At 43.5% G+C, this 21889-nt stretch overlaps 1 protein-coding gene across 1 annotated transcript in view; it reads right to left on the bottom strand.

The window, feature by feature from the left end:
* CSRNP3 (cysteine and serine rich nuclear protein 3) overlaps positions 1 to 21889 on the bottom strand; it is a 98112-nt gene that overhangs the window by 19245 nt on the left and 56978 nt on the right. Inside the window, exons 3-4 of the mRNA XM_080971228.1 lie at positions 17217 to 17387; positions 2591 to 2850 (exon numbers count right to left, since the gene is read on the bottom strand). Coding sequence (XP_080827354.1) covers positions 2591 to 2850; positions 17217 to 17387 — 431 coding nt within the window. The remainder of the gene's footprint in view (positions 1 to 2590; positions 2851 to 17216; positions 17388 to 21889) is intronic.

Raw genomic sequence — 21889 nt, 5'->3', positions numbered from 1 at the left:
CATTCGTGGCACAATTCAGGTCTCAGAGGACCTTTGCAGTATGTCATAGATAAGGCAAAACAAGATGGCTACTACTGCAGTAACAAAGCTGGAGATTAACATTAGGTTGAGGATCAATTCCATTAGAATGGAAGGTTTCTGAAAGTAAAGTGCCCTGCCACTTAGATTGTTCCTTTGCGTGACAATTCGATGCTTTCCATCACGGATTGTCTGTAGCCTCACCTAGGGAAAAGTGGCTGGTACTAGGAGTTAGGAATGCTAAAAGCTGCTGCCGGTTCAGATAGATAATACTGGGATAGAAGGATAAATGGTCTCACCACTATATAGGGCAGTGCCATAAGTTGGTAAGTTCAAAAACAGTAAGAAGCACTGGAACAAAGCCCGCCCACTTCCATCCAGGACTCCTTGAAAGCAGTGCTCCCCCCTAAAAAAATGTTTAGGCTGCCGATTGTCCCTTTGAGGCCACGTTCGCAACTGCCCCACACCTGCCATTGTATGTGACAACAACCTTGAAGACCAAATTGACAGGCATAATTTTGCCTGTGACTGGAGGCTCCCTACAGCTGCTCTACAGCAGCAGAAAATTTTCCTATGCAAATTTAAACTAATCTGCATAGGAACCCCCCCCCCAAAAAATATTAAAGACTGCATATTAATACACCTTCTGCTACATATTTGTATTCAGCCTTACATAGCCTGAGACCTCAGAGATAGTAGGCAAAACAACACCATCTGTACACAGGAGTACTCTTGAGAACCCCAAGGTTTGCAGAAATTCTACTAATCTTTAGAAAAAGAAAACCACTAAGTAGGAAGGGAACCCCGAAAAAGAACCCAATGAAGGCAGAGCATGCTCAGTGGGCATGGAATGCTGACTGACTGTTGATGGGAGGTGGAGGTGGAATGTCCATAACAGGAGCACTTCATACTGCAAACGTTTATTGGAGGCCCCACATGTAACTGCATGCTCTGCCATAGCTTCTTTGATTCTGCAGAGCCACAGACTAAACGGAACAACTAAGCTGGGCAACAGCATCTACTTCCACTGTACAGCTCGCTCTGAGACCCTTGTCTCACAGACAGCACCATGTACTTCTTTGAAACGTGTAAAAATATTTTTGACACAAAGGTGAACCAATGTTCTGCTCTCTTTCCAACCAAGTGGCCAGCAGGTGGCGCTCTCAAACAACCTGCAGCTGACTAGGGACTGTGCACTATGTGCTTTAAAAATCAACAATAGGCCTTTTTTCTGTTTCAAATGTGGTTTTAAATCATGAGTGGGGTGGGCAAATGTTGCTGGACTCCCAACTTCCATCACCCTTAGCAGTTCACCATTCTGGCTGGGACTGATGCTGCTTGGAGCCCAATGACATTTGGAGGGCTCCAGGTTCTCCACCAAAATACATTTTGTACTCTTACTCATTTGTTTGTTTTAAGCAGAGCTGCATAAAACCTGTTTTTATCCATCTTCACTAGAAGGAAGGTTTTTGAGTTGTTATTTTCATCTATGCTAATTATTTCCTTTTGTATTAATTTTGTATAGTGTCGGTTTTTGTTTTGTTTTGCTTTTTAAGCTGCCTAGAGCACTGATGGGAAGCCATGTACATATCACCACTGCGACCATCATCTTGTAATAACCCATTTCTCGCCTGCTTTGCTCCTAACACTGCCAGCGCGATCCCAAGACATGTGGGATGTGGTCTGCTTTGCCCACTCCCCTTCACAAGGACAGAGTTGAGGGGGTGAGTTTGCAGTCAGTTTTGACTCTGATCTGGATGTGATCTGCTTTCAAATCAGCCGAACTGAGTGCTTTAAATACTGCTGCAACCACCTGCTCAATCTGGAGTGCCTCTGTGGCGCTTAAGCAGACAATGCGAGTCCAATATGGCCCACTGGCCATGTATGGTGACTTGTCTTCATGTGTGTGTATTTGCCAGTAGCCTGGGACCATAAAAAAATAAGAGATTGCTCAAGTCCCAGACAAACAATATGAGACACAAAATTTTGCAGAGACAGTCAGTAGCATCATCTCTCTGAACGCCAGGTGTGTCCAGTACCTGTAAGCTCTGACTGGGCATGAGAAGGAACACATAAACAGATTGGTGCAGGACATGCTTCAGTCAGAGTCACCTGCAGGTAGATACCATACAGAACACATATAAAATGGGTTCCAATATTTTATCCGGCAGCCTCATCCCACATTACCCAGATTCCTAACACAAAGCAGCGCTTCCTTAAAATAACCAGCCAAAATCTCTTGTGCAGAACAATCGGCACTAAGCAACTTGGCTAACCATATTTAAATTTTGATCAAAGCGAGAACTTTGATGGGGGGAAATGAATTGCCATCGTATCTGCATAGCAGGAAGGAAGCTGTCGCCTTAAAGAGCTCAGGTGGAAGCCTATTACAAATCTGATGAGTTAATGTGGGAAACCGGGAAGATGCCAGCTTCCTTGGGGCAATTGACGTGCAGCCATGTTAGAAGCGGAGACGCAATCTTGCCAAGGATGTAAGTGCGGCAATTCCTCTGTTTCCTGCTTCTTGCCCACACGGTAGAGAGGCAAAGCAGTTCGCTAGCCTTGTCCTTACCTTGAGCTTTAAAGAATTCAGTTTCTCCTCCCTGAGATGCTCTCTCAACATCTCTCGGTGAAGCCTCTCTTGCTCCATCGCAAATTCCCCCAGTGTGTACTGGCGCACACTGTTGTGACGTGTGGACATGCCCAGGGTGCTTCCTCCTTGGCTGGGGACGCTTGTGAACCCTTGCCTCCTTGTGAAGTAGTACACGGTAACGCAGTTAAAATGAACATTCTTCGTCCTCTTCCGCTTCTCTCTTTTCAGAATCGATGATGCTGCAAAGAAAGAAGGTGACCAGCTTAGAATGAAAACCGTTCTCACCATTTCACAAATTCTCAGCAGTGGGGTTCCCCAGGCCAGCTGGTGCTGAGCACCTCTGCCTGGGGGAATCAGGGATGAGGAAGGAGTGCTGGTGGGAGGAGAAGGCATGAGTGCAAGTTGTGTGTGCCTCCACACACACAACCGATTTCCCATGTGGGGAGAGGGAGTTATTCCCATTCTCGGCCTTCCTCGCTCTGTGCAGTTAATTGGGTGGAGAAGCTGGCCTGTTGCCAGTTTCCTTCTCTCTCCCTTCCATATCAGCATACATGCTTAATTTGGCATTCAACTTATTTTCATTCATTTTCATTATTGTTATTAGCATATAGTGCTACTGCCACATTTAGTCAATTCATTAGTTTTGTTAACGGATCAAAAACATTCTGAAAGGCTAACAAACTACCCCTTCCCCCCAATCAACGGGGAAGTAGATTTATAGCCGTCTTAAGTTATTTTTAGCAATCCTTAATACAAAACTGACATTTTCAAAAAGGCTTTCATTCCGTGTGAAAACAGGAACTGCCTGTTCAAAGACAATACCTGATGTGACATGTTGAATTCACACATCACAACAAAAGAGTATCGGGGGTTGGTTGGTTTTGGTTTGTTTTTGAACTGCTTTCTCATGTGCCTATTTAGGCAGGGTTAATGGATTACTCAGCTTAAACTCTTAGGACTCCTTGGTCAATTAATCAGGTGGTAGTCAATGTTGCTGTTAAAAGTTTTGCTGCAGTGCAGTTCCTTCAATGTTCATTGCACTTTCCAGAGCAACTTTAATTTGTTTCCAATCTCAATTTCCGATCTTAACTGTGGAACAATGCGAAGACAACAAAGGTGTTGCGAAAGACATTCAAAGGTGTTCCAGTAAAAGCAGGCACTGCTTCTCTTACGAGACAAACCTAACTGCTTATTTTTATATAAAGCAGAATAGAGGCCTAGAACCCCTAACCATATAGCCAGCCATCTCAGAGGTAACAACAACACGGAGGTTCTTCTTCCCATACTGTCTCTAGGAACCAGGTGCCGGGAGTTAGGACAGGAAGACTTAAATACCCTGGGAGTGGACCTTAGGAAAGCCTATTTCCTCCTGGGGGCACCTGCTCTCCAAGCCTGTCTGCCATTGACCAATTTAACAGGAGCCAGATTTCCAAGCTGGCGAAGGGAGCCAACACTTGCCCACCGGAAGTGAAAACCCTGTCAGTCCTGGTTTCCATCAGGTGCCAGTGAAAGGAGGCATTGCCAACCTGCCGCACCCATTAGGGCAAGTGGACTTACTTATTTTTACACATCTGTAAGTTGCATTTCCATTAAAAATATAACAAGACAGAATACAACAGATAAAAGCAAAATCAACAAAGATATCCATAAAACATAAGAAGCTAGACAGTCCTTAAGGGACTTTGACCCCAAGTTGTTTAAGACATTATGAATTAACAGAAGTCCCTTGAACATGGCAGCTCTCTTAGTGGTGGGGTAACATATTGCCAGTAATCTGGTCCTGTGAGCAGTCTGCACAACTGTGGACCAGATAAAAGGGTAATCCCCACATAAAGCACAGCTATCAAGCCTTCAGGCAGTGCCAATGCATGGGCCACTGTGGTCAGGCTGTCACCGTTCAGGAAAGGTTGCAGCTGGCAAACCACCTGAACCTGGTAAAAGTCACTCCAGAGCACAGAGGTCAACTGGGACTCTAGTGACAAAGATGGATCAAGGAATACCCCAAAAATGAACACCTGCTCCTCCTTCAAAGAGAGTGCCATCCCATCCAGAACAGGCAGCTAATCTATCTCCTGGACATGGAAACCTCCAACCCACAAGGCCTCCCTCTTTATAAAGGTAAAGGGACCCCTGACAATTAGGTCCAGTCGTGGCCAACTCTGGGGTTGCAGCGCTCATCTCACTTTATTGGCTGAGGGAGCCGGTGTACAGCTTCCGGGTCATCTGACCAGCATGACTAAGCCGCTTCTGGCAAACCAGAGCAGTGCATGGAAACGCCGTTTACCTTCTTGCCGGAGCGGTACCTATTTATCTACTTGCACTTTGACATGCTTTCGAACTGCTAGGTTGGCAGGAGCAGGGACCGAACAAGGGAGCTCACTTCGTCGCAGGGATTTGAACCACCAACCTTCTGATCGGCAAGTCCTAGGCTCTGTGGTTTAACCCACAGCGTCCCTATCTTTATTTAGCTAACCAACATAAAACAAACAAACACAGGGCTTTCTTAAACCTCAAGTAACTTGGATTGGCTAATTAAGGTTTAAGCAATGGAAACATTATTACCTGCCTAGTGAGTATCTTGCCCCATGTTTTCACAAACCGATTACTCTCTCATGGCATATCTTGTGCATGAGAAATTAATGCCAGAGGCCTGCCACACAGTGATGCTATTTAAGTAGCACGAATGCACGATGTGTGTTTGTCTTGTTTCATTCATTCCTTCATCTCTCCCATGTGCTGCACAAAAAGGTAGACTTGTCGTCATGCAGTTGTTACATCAGAAATAAATCAACCTGTCAGGAGCATAGTTTTCCTACATTCATCACACAGGCTGTGTAAACACCAGACCTTTTAAAAGGCATTCAAAGCACATACCCAGACCCCAAGAATTCTGGGAACTGCAGTTTGTTAAGGGTGTGAAGAGTTGCAGGTTTGTGGAGGACAAATTACAGTTCCCAGGATTCTTGGATGTGTGCTTTGAATGTGTTTTAAAGGTCTGGTGTTTATCCCTTTCTCATGCATTCGAACATACTTTCTAGGCAATGCATACTGATTTTGAAAAGAGCGCCTTAAATAAAACAAAACAGCTCCTTAAATGCGTTATCCCTGCTGTGCAGCTGGTCCAGACAGAGATACCTCATGCTGGAATTCTGAATGCTTTTGTTTCCCCACAAAGAAGCAGGCCGTTGTTAGCCTGCAGTGTAGAATATTAACCGCGCACACGCATTAGCTGCTTGACTCCTGAAGATATGACAGGAGCCTGCCTGATTTACTGGGAGACGGCAGTAGGAGACTGGGGGGGAAACTAGATGATGAGTTATGGCTGTGCAATTTAGGTGCAACAGTTGCACAGGTATGATGGGAGAACAGTAATGGTCAGAAGGGAGGAACTGAGATGGTCATAAAAGATGCTGACAGCCTTTGTAACATGAGGCCATATATTTAACAGCAATAAGGCACAACAGGACGTGTGAGCTGGTTAAAAACTCTTCTGTCTCAGGCAATTAGAGCCATTTGGCCTTCAGGCCCTTCTTGCTGCCACACATCCACAGGGAGCAATACCAGGTTTTTTTAATCTTAGGCGATAGATGGGTTTCAACCCATCATGTTATTGGGGCAGGGGTGAGGTGGGACCTGTGACCAGTCAGTGAGTAAAAGAAAAAGGAAAATCACAATATTTTTCTCAAACTGTGTTCAGGGAAGGAACTCTGTGGTTCTTTAAAAGATCATCAGGGACACCTGAGTGAAAGGGTCAGTAATGATGGATTTGTGTCCCTGAAGTTGTGAGGCCCAACGGTCTTAGCCAGTTTCCAGTGCAGTTAGTGTGTGCACCTCTGAACATGCTGCAGAATTCTCTGCAAGGCTTAAAGCTGGGGTTGGGGATTATGATGTTGCTGATATTTGTCACCATCCACCTGTCCTGGGAGACAATGGAAGAGTGCACCCTTGGGGGTGAATTTAAACTATTGGGAGAGTTACAGCGCCTGCTGTGGCCGTAAAGACCGACATGGGAGACACATGTTTTGCTGCAGCTGGGGCAGAAGAAGGCATCAGGTTGTGCTGATGCAGGTATGCCCTGGCAATTCTTCTCTCTGAGCTCCTCCCGGTGGTCATTCCTCCTCTGGTCACTGCTGTGGATATACAACCTGATTGTCTCCAGGCGCTGCAGTCATCTGCAAGGGATTCCCACATGGCAAGTTTAATGTTGCCAGCCTTCAAGACTTGCTTGCAGACATCTTTGTTGGTCTGCCAATGGGCCTGGTGCCTGTAGTTTGCTGGACTACAGTTCCCATTATCCCTGACTATTGGTCATGCTGGCTGGGGCTAATGGGAGCTGGAGCTCAACAGCAGCAAGATAAATGGCTACAGATTCCTTGCTACCGGCTTTAAGGTTCCATGAGAGACAAGTCAGCATGGAAGAGGTTCCCTTCCATCATGCTCTCAACAGATGCTTCCATTCATCTTTGGTGCTTCCTGTTCCACACCACGAGTCCCTTCATTTGTGGCTCTTCAGTGACCCCATCCATACCAAGGCCATCACACTACCTAGCCCAAACCTGGTAACAAAAGTGAGCCAGGTATGAAATAATCAATGTAACTTTCTCTTGTGAACATGAAACTGCCCAACACAATGACAACATGAGATGGAATATTATCTCTAGATACGATTAGTGCAGAAAAACACTGGCCGCTTTCTTTATTACCTTTTAGACCTCTAGCACTGCTAAAGCCTAGGACTTCTGGAAACGGAAACAGAATACCTTTCTACCAAAAACACAATCTTTTTCCTATAGGAAGCAATTATAGATCTGTTTCATTTATACCTCCAGGTGGCCTGTTTTATTAGCTTCATAAATAACTGAGTACACTATCACAGAGGGCCTATATTACTTTACAGCCATTATTTCATTGCTTTTATTTTTTAATTGCGACCTGGAACATTATTAATACACATTTGCTCCCATTCAGCAAGGGACAGCCAAGTGAGGAAGCAGGCATCATCTGAAGGCACAGCTGAGGTGCATCCTTATTGCTACATGTGGCAAATCAACAGCCTAGGAGAAAAACAGGATCAACCCTCTTCCAAGTCACGAAAGCTTCCTGCCTGATTGCATGGAAAGCCTGTTTGCCACAGGCGAGTGACCAGGGACAAAACTGTCTTACCAGAATCTGGCCATTTGTTTGGATAAGAGCTGAAATTGGCACAGAATGTGTTCCTTGTTAAGTATGAAGCTCCAGGTTTTATCTCCAAATAAAGCATCTCCTAGATCATCCCCTGATTTTATATCCTGCTCTTGCACAAGGTTCTCAGTGGTCTCCTGTCCAGACTGCTGAGTGGTTTCACACACGATTAGCTCCAGTAAGGCGACAACATCTGGTGTTTCCAGCCCATCAACTAGGCTCTATCCTGTGTCAATTCTGAGTGAGATGCCTCTCTGAGACTTAGAGATCCAATGTGACCTTTAGTTGGTCTTCATGTGAGGAAACTCCTTACGCATAATCTTGCTTAAGCAAATTCTACCAAGCTTTCCAAAAATAGATCACGGAATTCCACCGGCGGGTGGAGGTGGGGGGGGGGTCTCGGCTCAGTTAAAAATAAACCGATGCTGTGAATGGAAAGCATGTTTGCCTTGTTTGCAAAAAAGAAAATGGGGTGGGGGCGAGAAAAAGTAGCATAAATGACATGTCAAGTCTTTTAATCTTTTTCAAGCACCATTTCTACTGTAAAAAGAAGTTACTCAGTTACTAAACATAAATAAATTGAGCTTTCGCTGGCTGGAATCCAAAGTGTAAGCACTTTCCTCAGCAGTCTCAGCTATTCTCCTCCTGTCAAAGGCACATTAAAATAAATGTGAGCCATATGGCTCCGCAGCAGAGTACCCGCAGGTTTACAACCAGCAGGGCAATGCAATTCGTTTACTGCCATCAGAGAAATATTTTAGGGAGAGGGGAAGTCTCAAGGCAAGAGAATGTAGCACAGAGCAGCCCATTTCTTTTTCCTTTTGTTTTTTAAAGCAACGTGGCGGACGACAAGGCTATTCTTAAAGCCACTAACCCATTTTCCTGCTTTTTGATGTATTCTCAGTGCTGTGCTGGAACATTCTAATAAAAAGGATTAACCCCATTCTACACCCACGCCCTGGATTTCCCACATAGTATTCATCAAGTCTTAACAAGATAGGACTGTCAAGTGTAATTCATCATCGCGGTAATCCAGGTCAAAACATCACTTTTCCAAAAGGCCCACTTTTAACAGCCATCCTAGAAAGCAAAGCCAGACGAAAGGCTCACGGACGCTAATGGACTTTAACGTCATGCACTAAACAAAATGAAATCTAAAGAAACAAAACAGATGCCGCCTTAATGTGCACTCCAAAAATAGCTTTGTTCTTTCTTGCAGACAAAGAGATGCCTTCTGTTGAGTCACAGGACTAGTCCATCTAGCCCAGTTTTGGTCTGTTCTGACTGGCCACTGCTCTCCAAGATTGCAGGCAGAAGGTTCTCTCCCAGTCCTGCTTTCCAAGCTCCATTAACTTGAGATTGCAAGGGACTGAATTTAGGATTTTGTATGTGCAAGTCATGTGCACTGCTGCTGAGATATATGTGGATCCAATACATCAAGCCTTTAATTTGGATCCTTGCAAAACTAAACATGGACCAAACTGCAACCACAGCCTATTCAGGAAAGGAGACACCCTTGTCTTACATGAGCACTGGCCTCTTAACTAACCATAGGATACCAGGAAGGAATATCTGCTGCACCACTGTCTAGTCTAGTTGAATGGAACATAAGCACAGATGACCTTATTTGGCTTAGTGTTACATCCAAACCCAGGGGTGTGATTTGTTTTCCCCATACAAACCACTGACCAATAAGCCCAAAACAAACCTTGGTTATAGCTCATGGTTTGTTTGGAGATGAACCTGGGTTGAGATGTAATGCTAAACCAAACCATGGCTTGGCTCCTGTCAACACAATTGTAAATACTGGAACCAGAACCAGAAGCTAGTCCCATTGACTTCAGTGAGACTTAGTCCAAATCAGGTTACAATACTATGCACACAGAACACTAAGATATGTAGCCCAAAAGGGAAGTTTTTAATCCTACACTTCAACTAACATTTATTGTGTTAAGAGCTTTCTAGTCTAAATCTTAGTCAACCTCACAGCCACAACATTTCTGTCATAGCTTTAATTCCAATTTATACATAAGTTGGGAGGTTTTCTGAGTTGAGTCTGCTGAATGCTGCTTTGAGCCCTGGGCAGAGCTCAAGTTGTAATGTGACTAAGCAAAATACACAAAGCATTTTTGCCATTGCCACCATTGAACGCTGATGGTGGAGGAACAAGATAGGCTGAAGTTTCTAGGCCTGCAACTTGTGGGGTTTGGTGAGGGTGGACCTCCTTCTCTTCCCTCTGGCCATATCCACTCTATCCTATGGCCCCTGGTATACCCTTCCAGGGACCACACTATTTGATTTTATTGGCATTTTACTGTTCTTCTCTGCTTAAATTTTGATATATTTGAGGGATTGATTGTTCTTGCTGATGCTTGTTCTGCAGACTAGTTTTTACTGTTTGTAAGCTTCTGAATATTGTTTAATATAAAAGGGGTCTATAATCTATTTACATAAATAATTAGGCATTCATCAATTTTATAAATATTTTTTAAAAAACAACAATTTAAGCTGTAGTCCTATACCCATTTACTTCACGGTAAGTTTAATTGAACTCAACGGGACTTCTGAGTCACAGTGAATAGGACTCGTCTAAGTAATTTGCTTTCTGTGTAACATTTTCCTTTTTGTCCAGCTTTGTGTGTGGAAGCCTGCAGATTTTCTTACCAGTGTCTCTAATCATTACCCTAAAGGGATGCTGAATAAATAAACCTAGCAGTGCATTCAGTAAGATTTTCAAGTCGCACTTGGACTATGTTCAAAGCTACTCTTAGTAGCTATTTAAATACAGTTGTAGCACAGCTCACCTTGGCCTCAAACCCTGAATCCATTCTCCAAAGCAGTCTGCTTTTTTATAGTTTATGTTTTATATTTTGTATTTAAGCCAACAGTGTCTTCTTAGAGCACTCTGCGAGGAAACACCACCTGATCGGCCTTCGCTCACCAGTATCAATCCTTCAGGATATCCTTCACTCGCAATTGCACCTCTCCATTTTTCTCATTATCCTCTTTTATTTCCATTCCCTCCTTCATTTTCTTCAGTCTGTTCTACATTTTTTTTGTCTCCCCCTCCTAAATATGTGGTGGTTTCTGAGATGGTTTACACAGCACATCTAAATTCCCATGCACCTTAGGCCCTCATGATGTCTGAAACCAAAAGGCACTCCCGCCAACTCTTTCTACAACTCTGAACAATAGCCATAGTGACAGCTTCTTCAAACTAAAGGCAAGGGCAACAGGACCAAATATTGGGACTTGTGGGCAATGCAGAAAAATATTTGTGCTCTGTCCACACAGTAAAAGCCCAGGTGTGATGGAATGCTCAGCGTTCCACAGGTAGTCCTCCCCTTCTGGAGATTCTCCAGAGTGACGCCCCATGAGGCAATGTGCACATGTGGAAGTATTTTGCATATGCATATAAGGTCCTGGGGTCCCAATCAATATACTGAAAGCTCTAGACAGAGCATTCTGTTTCTAGTGTCAAGTCCTGGTTTGCTGTGGAACAGGTGTGAAGGGAACAAGATTGTAAACCTTCAAAAGTATGACCAAACTTCTCGCAATGTGTGGACCAGTTCACACATAACGTGCCACATTGTTTGATTTTTCTGCAGTTGATGAGTATCTTTTTATTGACCGGCAGAGCTAAATGTGTCAACTGACTCCACTGAAAAGGATTGCATGTGATTTAAGGGATATGACAATCCTATATCCCATAGCCTAGGGATGCTTGAGAAAAGCAGTATTTGCAAATTCTGACACGAACTGATCTGATCTGCAACTCCCAGTCTAACATACAGCTCTCGGAACTTAGGCTGCAATCCTAACTCCACCTGCCTGACTTGAATAGGATTTACTTCTGAGTAAGTAAGGTTAGGATTGGGCTGTTAGGCTACCTACCAGCTTTCGCACTTCCCAAATATACTGATGCAGTTCTTAGCTCCAAAAAAGGTCACAAAATAGCTTTTTAAAATGTGTGCTCCGAGAGCAAATATATTCAGAAATGCATACTTTCAGAGAAAATGCATTTAAAATACAGGGCAACCTCAGAGGAGAACCCACTGAAATCAATGGGCATAACTAATTTAAATGATTTGATTTCAATAAGCATACCCTGAGTTTGACCTTGTTGGATACAGAGCACATACTTTAATATGTATTTAAATGTGGATTTCCACCCCCCCAAAAAAGGACCGCATGATTAATGCAGAACAAAATGGAATTATGGGTGAATGCATGCAAAAATGACATGGGACGGAAACAGACTCGTTCACCTGTCCTTTCCACAGTGTTGTCACAAGTCATCACTAGATACTGTAGCCCCAGAACAATGAACACCTATGTGAGAATCAGGCTCTAGTCCCAACATCTGTTTCATGATGTTACATCTTTCACTGGCCTATATTCCTTACCCCCATAAAGGATGGGCACCCATAATAATTTCCACTCTCGACAAACCTAACTGAAGCATTCCAGATATGCCCCTGACACCTTCACAAGATCTCAGAAAAGCTGCCCTAGCCAACTTCAGTATGACAGACAGCACAACTGGCTGACTGAAGTGTGATCAGGCCATTTTATTTTATTCCCCGCCCCCCACCCCAGAATGACAAAGACATTACACAGAGGCCCCGGGAGAATAGCCTATTATTCCATTAGGCAGATGGACGAGGTCAGAAGTCAAAAATACATTTCAGTGTGCCTTGTTATAGAAGGATTTACTTTGCTGTTTATATAGGCTGCGGTTTGCTTTTGTTGGTAAGTCTACCATTCATTAATTTGAGGGCTTTGATGCCACAGCTGTACATGTTTTTTTGTTTTTGTTTTTTAAAAGAAGTCACCGGCATTGGTTGGAGTCGTGTTTAAAAAATAAGGGACTAGGTCAGGGAGTCCAAGCGTTCCTGTTCACTTATGCAAGTTGCATTTCACTCTCCCAAGTTCAGGGCGCAGGATGCTTTGAAATGCAATCGTCACATGCACTCACATCGCTTCAGCGCCTGAGGTTTGTAACTGCTTCCCAGGAGGGAAAATATCTCTCCACTGTCTGGTTTAATAACCAGATGAGACTCCTATTCAAGGCTCTTTCTGAAGCAGCAACAGCTTTGCTTCAATGCTAGGCAGGCTGCTGGCTCTGCGCCAACTCCCTTTCTCAACCTCATCACCAAGGTTATTTCCTGACAGAGCCACAATCCATGGACTACATTAGGAAGAGCGGATTTATTGTTTTCATTATTATTATCATTGCTTTTTTTCTGTACACCAACTTTGAAACCTGGAACATGTTGTCTGATGCAAATCATATACTATAGCAGACTAAAGGACAAAACACCAAGCTGTGCACCCTTATAGCTTATTCAACAGAAAGAGACATGTGTAGTAATGAAAACTGGTAATTTCATTTCTTAATTTGTTTTGCCTATAGCTGACAGTGTTCTTAGCTACTATTACAGCGTTTTGTGAATTCTGGTGACAGTAGCCATTCAGAAACTAACCCAAACCAATTCGACTTAGCATCTCCTTGTTTTTAAGACACTCCCCAATTCTGGAAGAAAGAGGCATAGGACAAAAGCATGTCCCTTTATTCCAAATGTCTCTGCTCTGAGCAGTCTGAAATTTATACTGTTCTGTTCCATGTGGAATACTTGTCTGTGTTTTTATAACTATGATGGGCTTGCTACACACACACACACACACACACACACACACACACACATATTTTATTGCCGGGACCTTATGGTGAAGGATGGGCAAAAGATTCTATAAATAAATAACCAAATAAATGGGCTGGGGGGAACTATGCTAGTTTATCTTCGCAAATGATACAAGTTGTTGAAGACAGGGTTGTCTTCTAGTTGAAAAATTATGATTTCTTGTGCTTCCTGGTTAATTTACACCAAAATTTGATTACATTTAGGAAAGCACTTTCTGGCTGTGCAGCAATCGTTTCCTAAGCAATGACATTTGCTCAGGAGGTATTGTGACTCAGCCTCTACCTTTTAGGCAGAATTTGACCCAGAGGTTCTAACTGGAGAAGGCCTTTTCTTTTCTGTTTCCCCCTTCCCACCCTCACGTGCCCCTCAAAGTATTTTTAGCCATCTCCTGTCATTTTTACCATTCTCCTTTCACATTCATCTTCTACCTTATCCCACCACCTCTCAAACTGGCTGTTTCTTTCATCCCTCCCTCCCCAACCGCACCTACCCCTGCACCCTGGTCCTTTTACATTAATTTCCTCCTGTTCTAACAGCTTACATCTCTTATCCCCTTCCTTTCTGTAGCCAAGCAAGTGAAGAGGCACTGGGGAAGGCTATACCAATGAGGCCCATCTAAAAGTGGCCCAAAGCCACTTTGAGAAACACTACTCTAGATCAATGCTCTTCAACTTGGGTGCCCAAATGTTGTTAGACTACAACCCCGATCAGCCCAAATCATTGACTAAACAGGTTGCGGAAGATATGAACTGACTCTAGATTATTTGCAGTCATTGCAACGAAACCTGTGCTTGACTGTGGGTCCCAAGCTTAAGAATATTCTTCCTCCCGCCCCCTCAAATGTGTGTGCTATAAAACATCAATTTTACTCTCCAACCATCAAAACCAACCAATTTAAAGTGAGCCTTTTTCTTTGCTACTCCCAGGCAAATCCTCATCTTTACAAAATATCAGCATAATCATAAGCAAACTCTTGCCTAAAGTAGGCATGCTATTTCTGTACCCAGCAGCTGTCAATATCACAAACTAAACTGTTTGCAACATTTAGTTTCCATCTTCAGCTATAAGGAAAGAGTAATTTGTTTCACAGAGCACTCTTTTTAAAAAAAGTGAATATAGTACTTTGTTTCGCAAAGCAACCTGAAAACACAGCTGCCGTGAAAAGCGACGTTATTGAAGACATAGACCACAATATTGCCTTCCATTGCATTGTTCTGAATTCTACTAGCATACAGAAATTGTCTAATGATTTGTTCATGTTATCTGCCACTGCACTAATAGCCAGTGCTTAGTATTTATAAAGAATCTATGAATCTTCAAGCTGACCTAGAATGCCCATACCAGATACTTAAGCAATGCTGGCTGCACATATAGTCGCCAGCCCTGCCATGTGCAATGCACTGTCAAAATACAAAGATGATTAGCAGTATTTTATTTAGCAGTTTATATCCCACATTTAAAATCCCACTTTATATCCCACTTTAAAAACTCAGTAAAATCTCACATAAAAATCTACCAGGTTAAAAAAAAAAAATCACCTTACTCAGATGCCCAGTCAAAGATTTTTCCACATCTCAATGTCTCTCTAAGGGAGTGTACACATTGAATAATAATGTGCAGTCAGCATTGGATGCAAGCGCCTTTTGGATGTGCTAAACACACAGCATCATCCCCATGTAGTCCTTGTCCCACACTATTTTGTCATTGTGCTAGAACAGTTTTAACCCATTTTGTGTGGAGAATGCCCTTCTCAAGCACTTGCTGAATATATGTCTATGCAGAAAATGCATCCTCAGGTCACTTCCTATTAGGGCAAGCCTACTGACATTATAGGACCCCTGGACAGTTAAGTCCAGTCAAAGGCGACTATGGGGTAGCGGCACTCATCTCGCATTTACACTGAGGGAGCCAGCGTTCATCCACAGACAGCATTCCAGGTCATGTGGCCAGCATGACTAAACTGATTCTGGTGCAACAGGACACCATGACGGAAACCAGAGCACACGGGAATGCCGTTTACCTTCCCACCACAGCAGTACCTATTTATTTACTTGCACTGGCATGCTTTCAAACTGCTAGGTTGGCAAGATCTGGGACAGAGCAACAGGAGCTCATCCCATCGTGGGGATTCGAACCACCGACCTTCTGATCGGCAAGCCCAAGAGGCTCAGTGGTTTAGACCACAGCGCCCTATGTACAAGAACACACAGTGGAAAAAATGACCCCTGTGCATTTCAGTGGCTATGTGTGTACACAGCCCTACTCACACCCTTACAGCCATAACAAGAAACCTCCTTTCCTCTCCTTGGGAGGCCCTTCATATTCCATAACCAAGCTAAACCCATGTGCTTTTTGGAAACTTTTCCCTTCCTTTCTCCCCTAAAATTCCCCCTTGTGGGTTCCCACTGCTCACCAGAGAACTCTGATCACAAACTCATGGATACACTCAATCTCTCTGGAACATAAGAATTGCTTTATACCAAATCAGACCATTGGTTCATCTAGTACTATTGTTCATCTAGTACATCTGTCAGTGACTTTCTGGGATTTCAGACCAGCCTTTCCCAGCCCCACCTAGGATTAAACCTTGGGGTTTAAACCTTGGACCAAATCATGTGCTCCATCTGTGAGTTATCCACACCCCCTTTGTGGGGATATTTCTTCCCTTTCTTATGCCACCATTTGGGGAACCATTAGAATCAATGCTGAATCTTTTTTAGCTTCACACTGAAATGTCTTTCTCTCTGCCCAATTATTCCTGCTGTTCAAGTATTCTAATAAGCAGAGAGAAGGAATCTAAGATTTCAGAATAGGCAGCAGAAGAGTAGGATTATAATGATTGACCTACATTGGTATTCTTAGATTATTCAGAGCCAACTACATTAACACAACTGCTATCTTTACTATAATGGGGCAACAGCAGAAACTGTATGATAAACCCAAAGCACACCCACCCTATTCTCTTATAAATGTGATGATTACTAGCTTGTGCAACAATGGGTTACACTATTTTATACATGTCCTGTTTGTTCTCTTATTTATATTTTGATAAATTTGTAGTCTGCTTTTCTATACAGAATATTCAAAGAAGCCTACAGACTACAACAAGACAATATTAAACAAAAACAATGTAAATGATTGATCATTACATAAAGCATTAAAAATAAGAAGCACATCCAGATCAAGCTGTCTTTAAAGCCACCAGTTGGGTGCTGTATTTCAGCTGGATGCATTTTGAAATAAATAGGTCATTTGCCCTGAGAAAGTCAAGCAATGATGGAGTCAGGTGGATCTCTCCCGGGAGGGCATTCCATAAGCTAAGGTCCTATTCCTCATTGTTGACTGCTATGTATCTGAAGACAATTGGATACAGACCAGATCTTAATGTCCAGGCTGGTTCATATGACCAAAGACAGTTCTTCAAGTATCCTGTAAGTTTCTCAAGATCCTGGCCAATTTAGGTCTAGTTCAGCCATATGGTTCCACAGCAAAGTCATTCACCTGATCAGGGCCAGTTTCAACACACCCAGCACCATGCAAAAGACCTAAAATGTGTGGTGCTGCATAAGTGCATATTACCATGGGGCCAAACCAGTCTATTGCCCACTGAAGAATGCAGGCATTACTCAGTAAGTATAGTAAACAAAGGGGACAAAAGCATAGAACATCATTTGAACATTTTAATCTACAGAGCTTCACTCTCCAGGTTTATTACTTACGGGTGAAATGATTTGAAGTGGATGGGTTGACACTATCACCACTGTCAGCGCTTTCACTGCTAGAAACGTCGTCATCCGATTCCCGCACCGAAGAGCAGGGTGAAGAGCCATCAACTTCTTCAAACTTCCTCTTTAAAATTCCACTCATAGCTGCAGCGCTGTCACATGTACCTGCAAGAGGAACAGGTGCAATGAAGCAAGGAAACATTTGACTGCAGACCAGGCAATCAAGGTCTTTAAAGTCATTCTGAGATGGGTTTTCTCATACTAGAGATGCTCAAGCTTCTCATGAATAAGTTCCAGTGAGGGAGGGGGGCAGGGAGAAGAACAGACAGAAGTGTCAACATTTGAGGCAAGAGAATTTCCTAGGTTCCCTCCTTTGTCTTACTAAGGAGTTTAAGAAAACCCTAACATCTAAATAATCACTGTAACAAGTAACACTGCTTTTCATAGAAAAACTGAAAATTTAAATCCATGTATCCAACTAATTGGTAATGCTAATAAAGTTGCCGCTGAATGTTCCAAAACTAGACCTCATACAAAACTGATCTGATGGGAGAAAGTCCTACAGTTTCCCTTTTTGTCTCACATTTCAGGTTTCAATAAATCTTGTACGAAAGGATGTAGAAGGCGGCGGCGGCGGTGGGGGGGGGGAGTCTCCTCTTCCCGGCTGGGTATGGTGACACAAAACAAGGTGTGCGGTGAAATTTTCCATACAGGGACAGTTAGGGACAGAGACAGCAGCTTGCAAGGGTGATTGGAGGGGGGCCATGTCACAAGTGTGAGCATCACATCTCCCTCCCTAAGCTCGGCAGAAGCTTCCCAGGCTTCGGGAAGGAGGCACCAGGCTTTAATACTCCAATTTACCAGGAACATTTAGGGGACCAGCCTAGGCCCCTAGTCCACTGACCGCACACCACTGAACACAGGAAGTGCTGTTTCAAAAGGCAGGTATGTTGCTGAGGCAGTGTTTGGCATGCACTAAACAACACTCCTCCTGCTACATGCGTGAGAAGGGGATTCAGCATGACATCACAAGTCCAAGATCTCCATAGCAGAATGGACTTTGCGAAAGGGCAAACCAGATTTTGCTACAAGGCCTAAAAACCTTGTTGCATGATGCCAATCTTCCTGAAGAGTATTGGGCTGAATCTCTAAATTGTTTTGTTTATTCTTATAAACGCAGGTATTCTGCACCAATAGGCTGTACTCCCTATGAGAAGATGTTTGGTAAGAAACCATATGTCAAGCACATGAGAATCTTTGATTCTGACATGTGGGTCCATACTCCACAGAGCAGCAAGTTCAGAAAGCATGGTGTACATGGCATATTTGTGGGGTACGAAAAAGGTGCATACAGAGTGCTGATGACTGACACAAATACGGTATGGTTTACCAGGAGTGTTCAGTACAATGCAAAGTGGGGGGGACTATGTGCGGATTTTCCAGAGTCACCCTGAAGCTGAAGAAGCAGAGGAAGCTGAGGATGATGATCAGGGTTCGGATTCCAGTTCAGTGGGAGGTGCTAGTGCTGCTGACAGTGACACAGCAGACTACAGGAGCGTGAAGGCCTCACTCAGACCATCTGACAGGTCTGACACTGAACTGGAAGAACCACTGTTTTCCATTGGCCACCATTCTCCTAAGAAAGAGGAGATGAGTGAAGACTTGCATCTAGTACGCACATCTGAAAGGGCCACAAAGGGCAAACCTCCAAAGAGGTATGCTGATGAGTTTGCTAAAACAGCAACAGCTGTTGTTAGTAGCTCAGAGAAGGTGTGGGAACCTTCAAGCTTCCAAGAGGTCCAGGAGTTAACCTCAAAGGATGTTGAACCATGGCTTAAAGCCATGAAGGCTGAACTTGATTCCTTAGAAAGGAACAAGACCTGGGAGCTGGTTCCAATAGTCACAGGGATGAAGCTGGTTGACAGCAAGTGGGTCTTTAAGGCAAGGAATGGCAAGGTAATAAGACACAAAGCCAGATTGGTCACCAGGTTTTTCACAGGTACCAGGACAGGACTACCAAGAGACCTACTCACCCACCATCAAGTATGAGAGCATTAGGCTTATGCTCAAGATTGCTGCAGAAGAAGAGCTTCACGTTTCACATCACAATGTGAACACAGCTTTTTTGTACGGGGTGCTGGGGGAGGAGATTTATATGCTTCCACTTGATGAAGTGCAGGTACAGAAGGGAATGGTCTGTAAACTACGGAAATCCCTATATGGTCTCAAACAGAGTGCCAGGTGTTGGAACACAAAACTAACAGAGACATTGTTTTCTCTAGGTTTTCACCAAGGCAAAGCTGATCCATGTGTGTTTGTCAAAGAGGAGGGGCAAAACAAACTGTATTGTGTATGCTTTGTTGATGATCTTCTTTTCTTTTGGAAGCATCAGGCTTTGTACCAAAGCACCCTAGCTCAGCTGCGAGAGCACTTTGACATGAAGGATCTTGGTGAGGTATCCAACTATCTTTCTCTGGAAGTAGAGAAAAACCAGGCAGGTGATTTTTTTCGTACACCAATCTCAGAAAATTGCTGATGTATTGACCAGGCTGAATTTGGTTGATGCAAATCCTGTGGATACACCAACGGTAACAGATTTCCAGTTAGGTGATACTGGTGAAGCATTTTCTGACACTACATTGTACAGATGCATTCTAGGCAAACTGAATTTCATTGCCAGATGTTCAAGACCTGATATAGCTGTGAGCACTAATCTGCTTAGCAGACACACCAACAATCCTACTGTTCAGGATTGGAAAGCTCTGAAGCGCATAGCACACTATCTAAAAGGTACTATGCACTACAGACTCAGATTCACTAGTCAGGGATCTGGAGGTCTTGAGATATTTGCAGATGCAAGTTTTAGGAGTGACACCACAGTTGGCACAAGCACTTATGGGGTGTGCTACATGTACAACCAGAGTCTGTTTGACTGGCTGTGCAAGAAGCAGGCAACAGTGAGCCTGACTTCTTGTGAAGCTGAACTCAATGCCCTGTCATATTCACTTATGGATTGTGAATGGTTGTTGCAACTGTTTAAGGATGTCAGGGTTAACATGAAATGTCCTACACAGTTGTATCAAGACAACAGGTCCTGTTTGGCTTTGCTAGCGTCAGAGAGTTGAAAGAAAAGAACCAAGTACTTGCAGATAAAGTTACATCGTGCAAGGGAGTGTCTTTGGAAAGGACTCATTCAGGTGTCCTACATGCCAGGAAACGAGATTCCTGCAGATCTGTTGTCTAAAGTTGTTAACAGAGAACAACTTCAGTTATATGTACAGCAGTTGCAGTTGAGTTGAAATACTGTGCCACAGGTTACATGGAAAGGGGGAGGATGTTGAGAATTTCTTAAGGAGCAGACATGGGATTGTTAAGTGTCACATGTCTGTTTACATTCCAGCACAGTCTACTGGGAACTTCCATCTGTTTGTATAGCTTTTGCTTTGATCTGTCTCTCTGAGAAGAAAGGGAGACAACATGTTTTCTTTGTCCTGATTTATGCTTAATAAATCTTTAGCTGTTAGTATGTTTTCACAAGCCTCACGCCTGTTCTGTTTGCATAGTATGCTCTGCTAATATAGCGTGCTCAGGCTTTTGAAGTCTGAGTCGCTGATTTACGTCACACCAGAGATCTGGGGATCGTCACGGCTGGAAGGGCATGATCCAGCTGGGGGCTAGCCAGCTGGCATCTCGACCCCCGAAGGATGCCGACAAATGGGAGCAAGCTCCTCCCATAGCCTAGCTCTCTGTCTGTTTCTCAAAAAACTTTCTCCCAGGCAGCTCCATTAACAGAAGAGAACTGGCCCAGGGAGGAAAATGCTGCACGTTGTCATTTTGCAGATGTCACTACTCCCACTGGCAACACTTTGCTGAGAGAGCAAATCAGTAAGAACTAGGAGGCAGCAGGTTCTTCAATGGGTGGCAGATTTTAGCCAGGGCTCCAAACTTGGAACCACTTCCAGTGACTCCATCCCTCAATTTTCCACCTCAGACAGAAGTCTCTCTACCTCCTCATAAGACCACTTTTGCAACCTACACTCCAAGTCCAGTGATGTGAGTTTTCCAGATTTTTTTTTAACCTGGAGAACTTCTGGGAAATTATCTGCTGCTGCATAAAAGATTGGGATCTGATTTAGTATGCTTGACTTTTATTTGGTAAACAAAACCCTCCATGTTTATGTTTTACATTGTGTGTGTGTGTGTGTGTGTGTGTGTTGTATTCTACATTTTCCAGTGACAATAAGAAGTTGAAGTGAAAGTGTTGACTGGGGGGAGAGGGGCATTCAAGAAATGTTACTTTCAAACAAATTCATTTCTGAATATTTTTAATTTTTGAAAATTCATTTTTATTGCAACTTTTCAGCATAAAATACAATGAAAACAAATAAATCTAAATAAAAAAGAATATCATAAAAGGAAAAAAGAAAGAGAAAAAAAATACAAAGCCCTCTATCAGAGGTAGATCTTAACCCTTGTTTCACACAAAAGGGTGTGGATCGTTCCAGCTCTCACCTGGGAGCTTCCCTTTCTTCTCCCGGCCTCCCACCCTGGGAGAACTTCCCTTCCCTGCCTCTGACCCAGGGTCTATCACCTTCCCGTGCATACCTTCCTTAACCCAGGATATAAAAATTTTACTGGAGTACTCATAAATGCTTTTAAGATCTGAT

Source organism: Podarcis pityusensis (genome assembly GCF_964106645.2).
Source record: "Podarcis pityusensis genome assembly, chromosome: 1".
Classification (NCBI taxonomy): Eukaryota; Metazoa; Chordata; class Lepidosauria; order Squamata; family Lacertidae; genus Podarcis; species Podarcis pityusensis.
The sequence above is the reverse complement of the archived record's forward strand: the minus strand, read 5'-3'. Positions and strand labels throughout refer to the sequence as shown.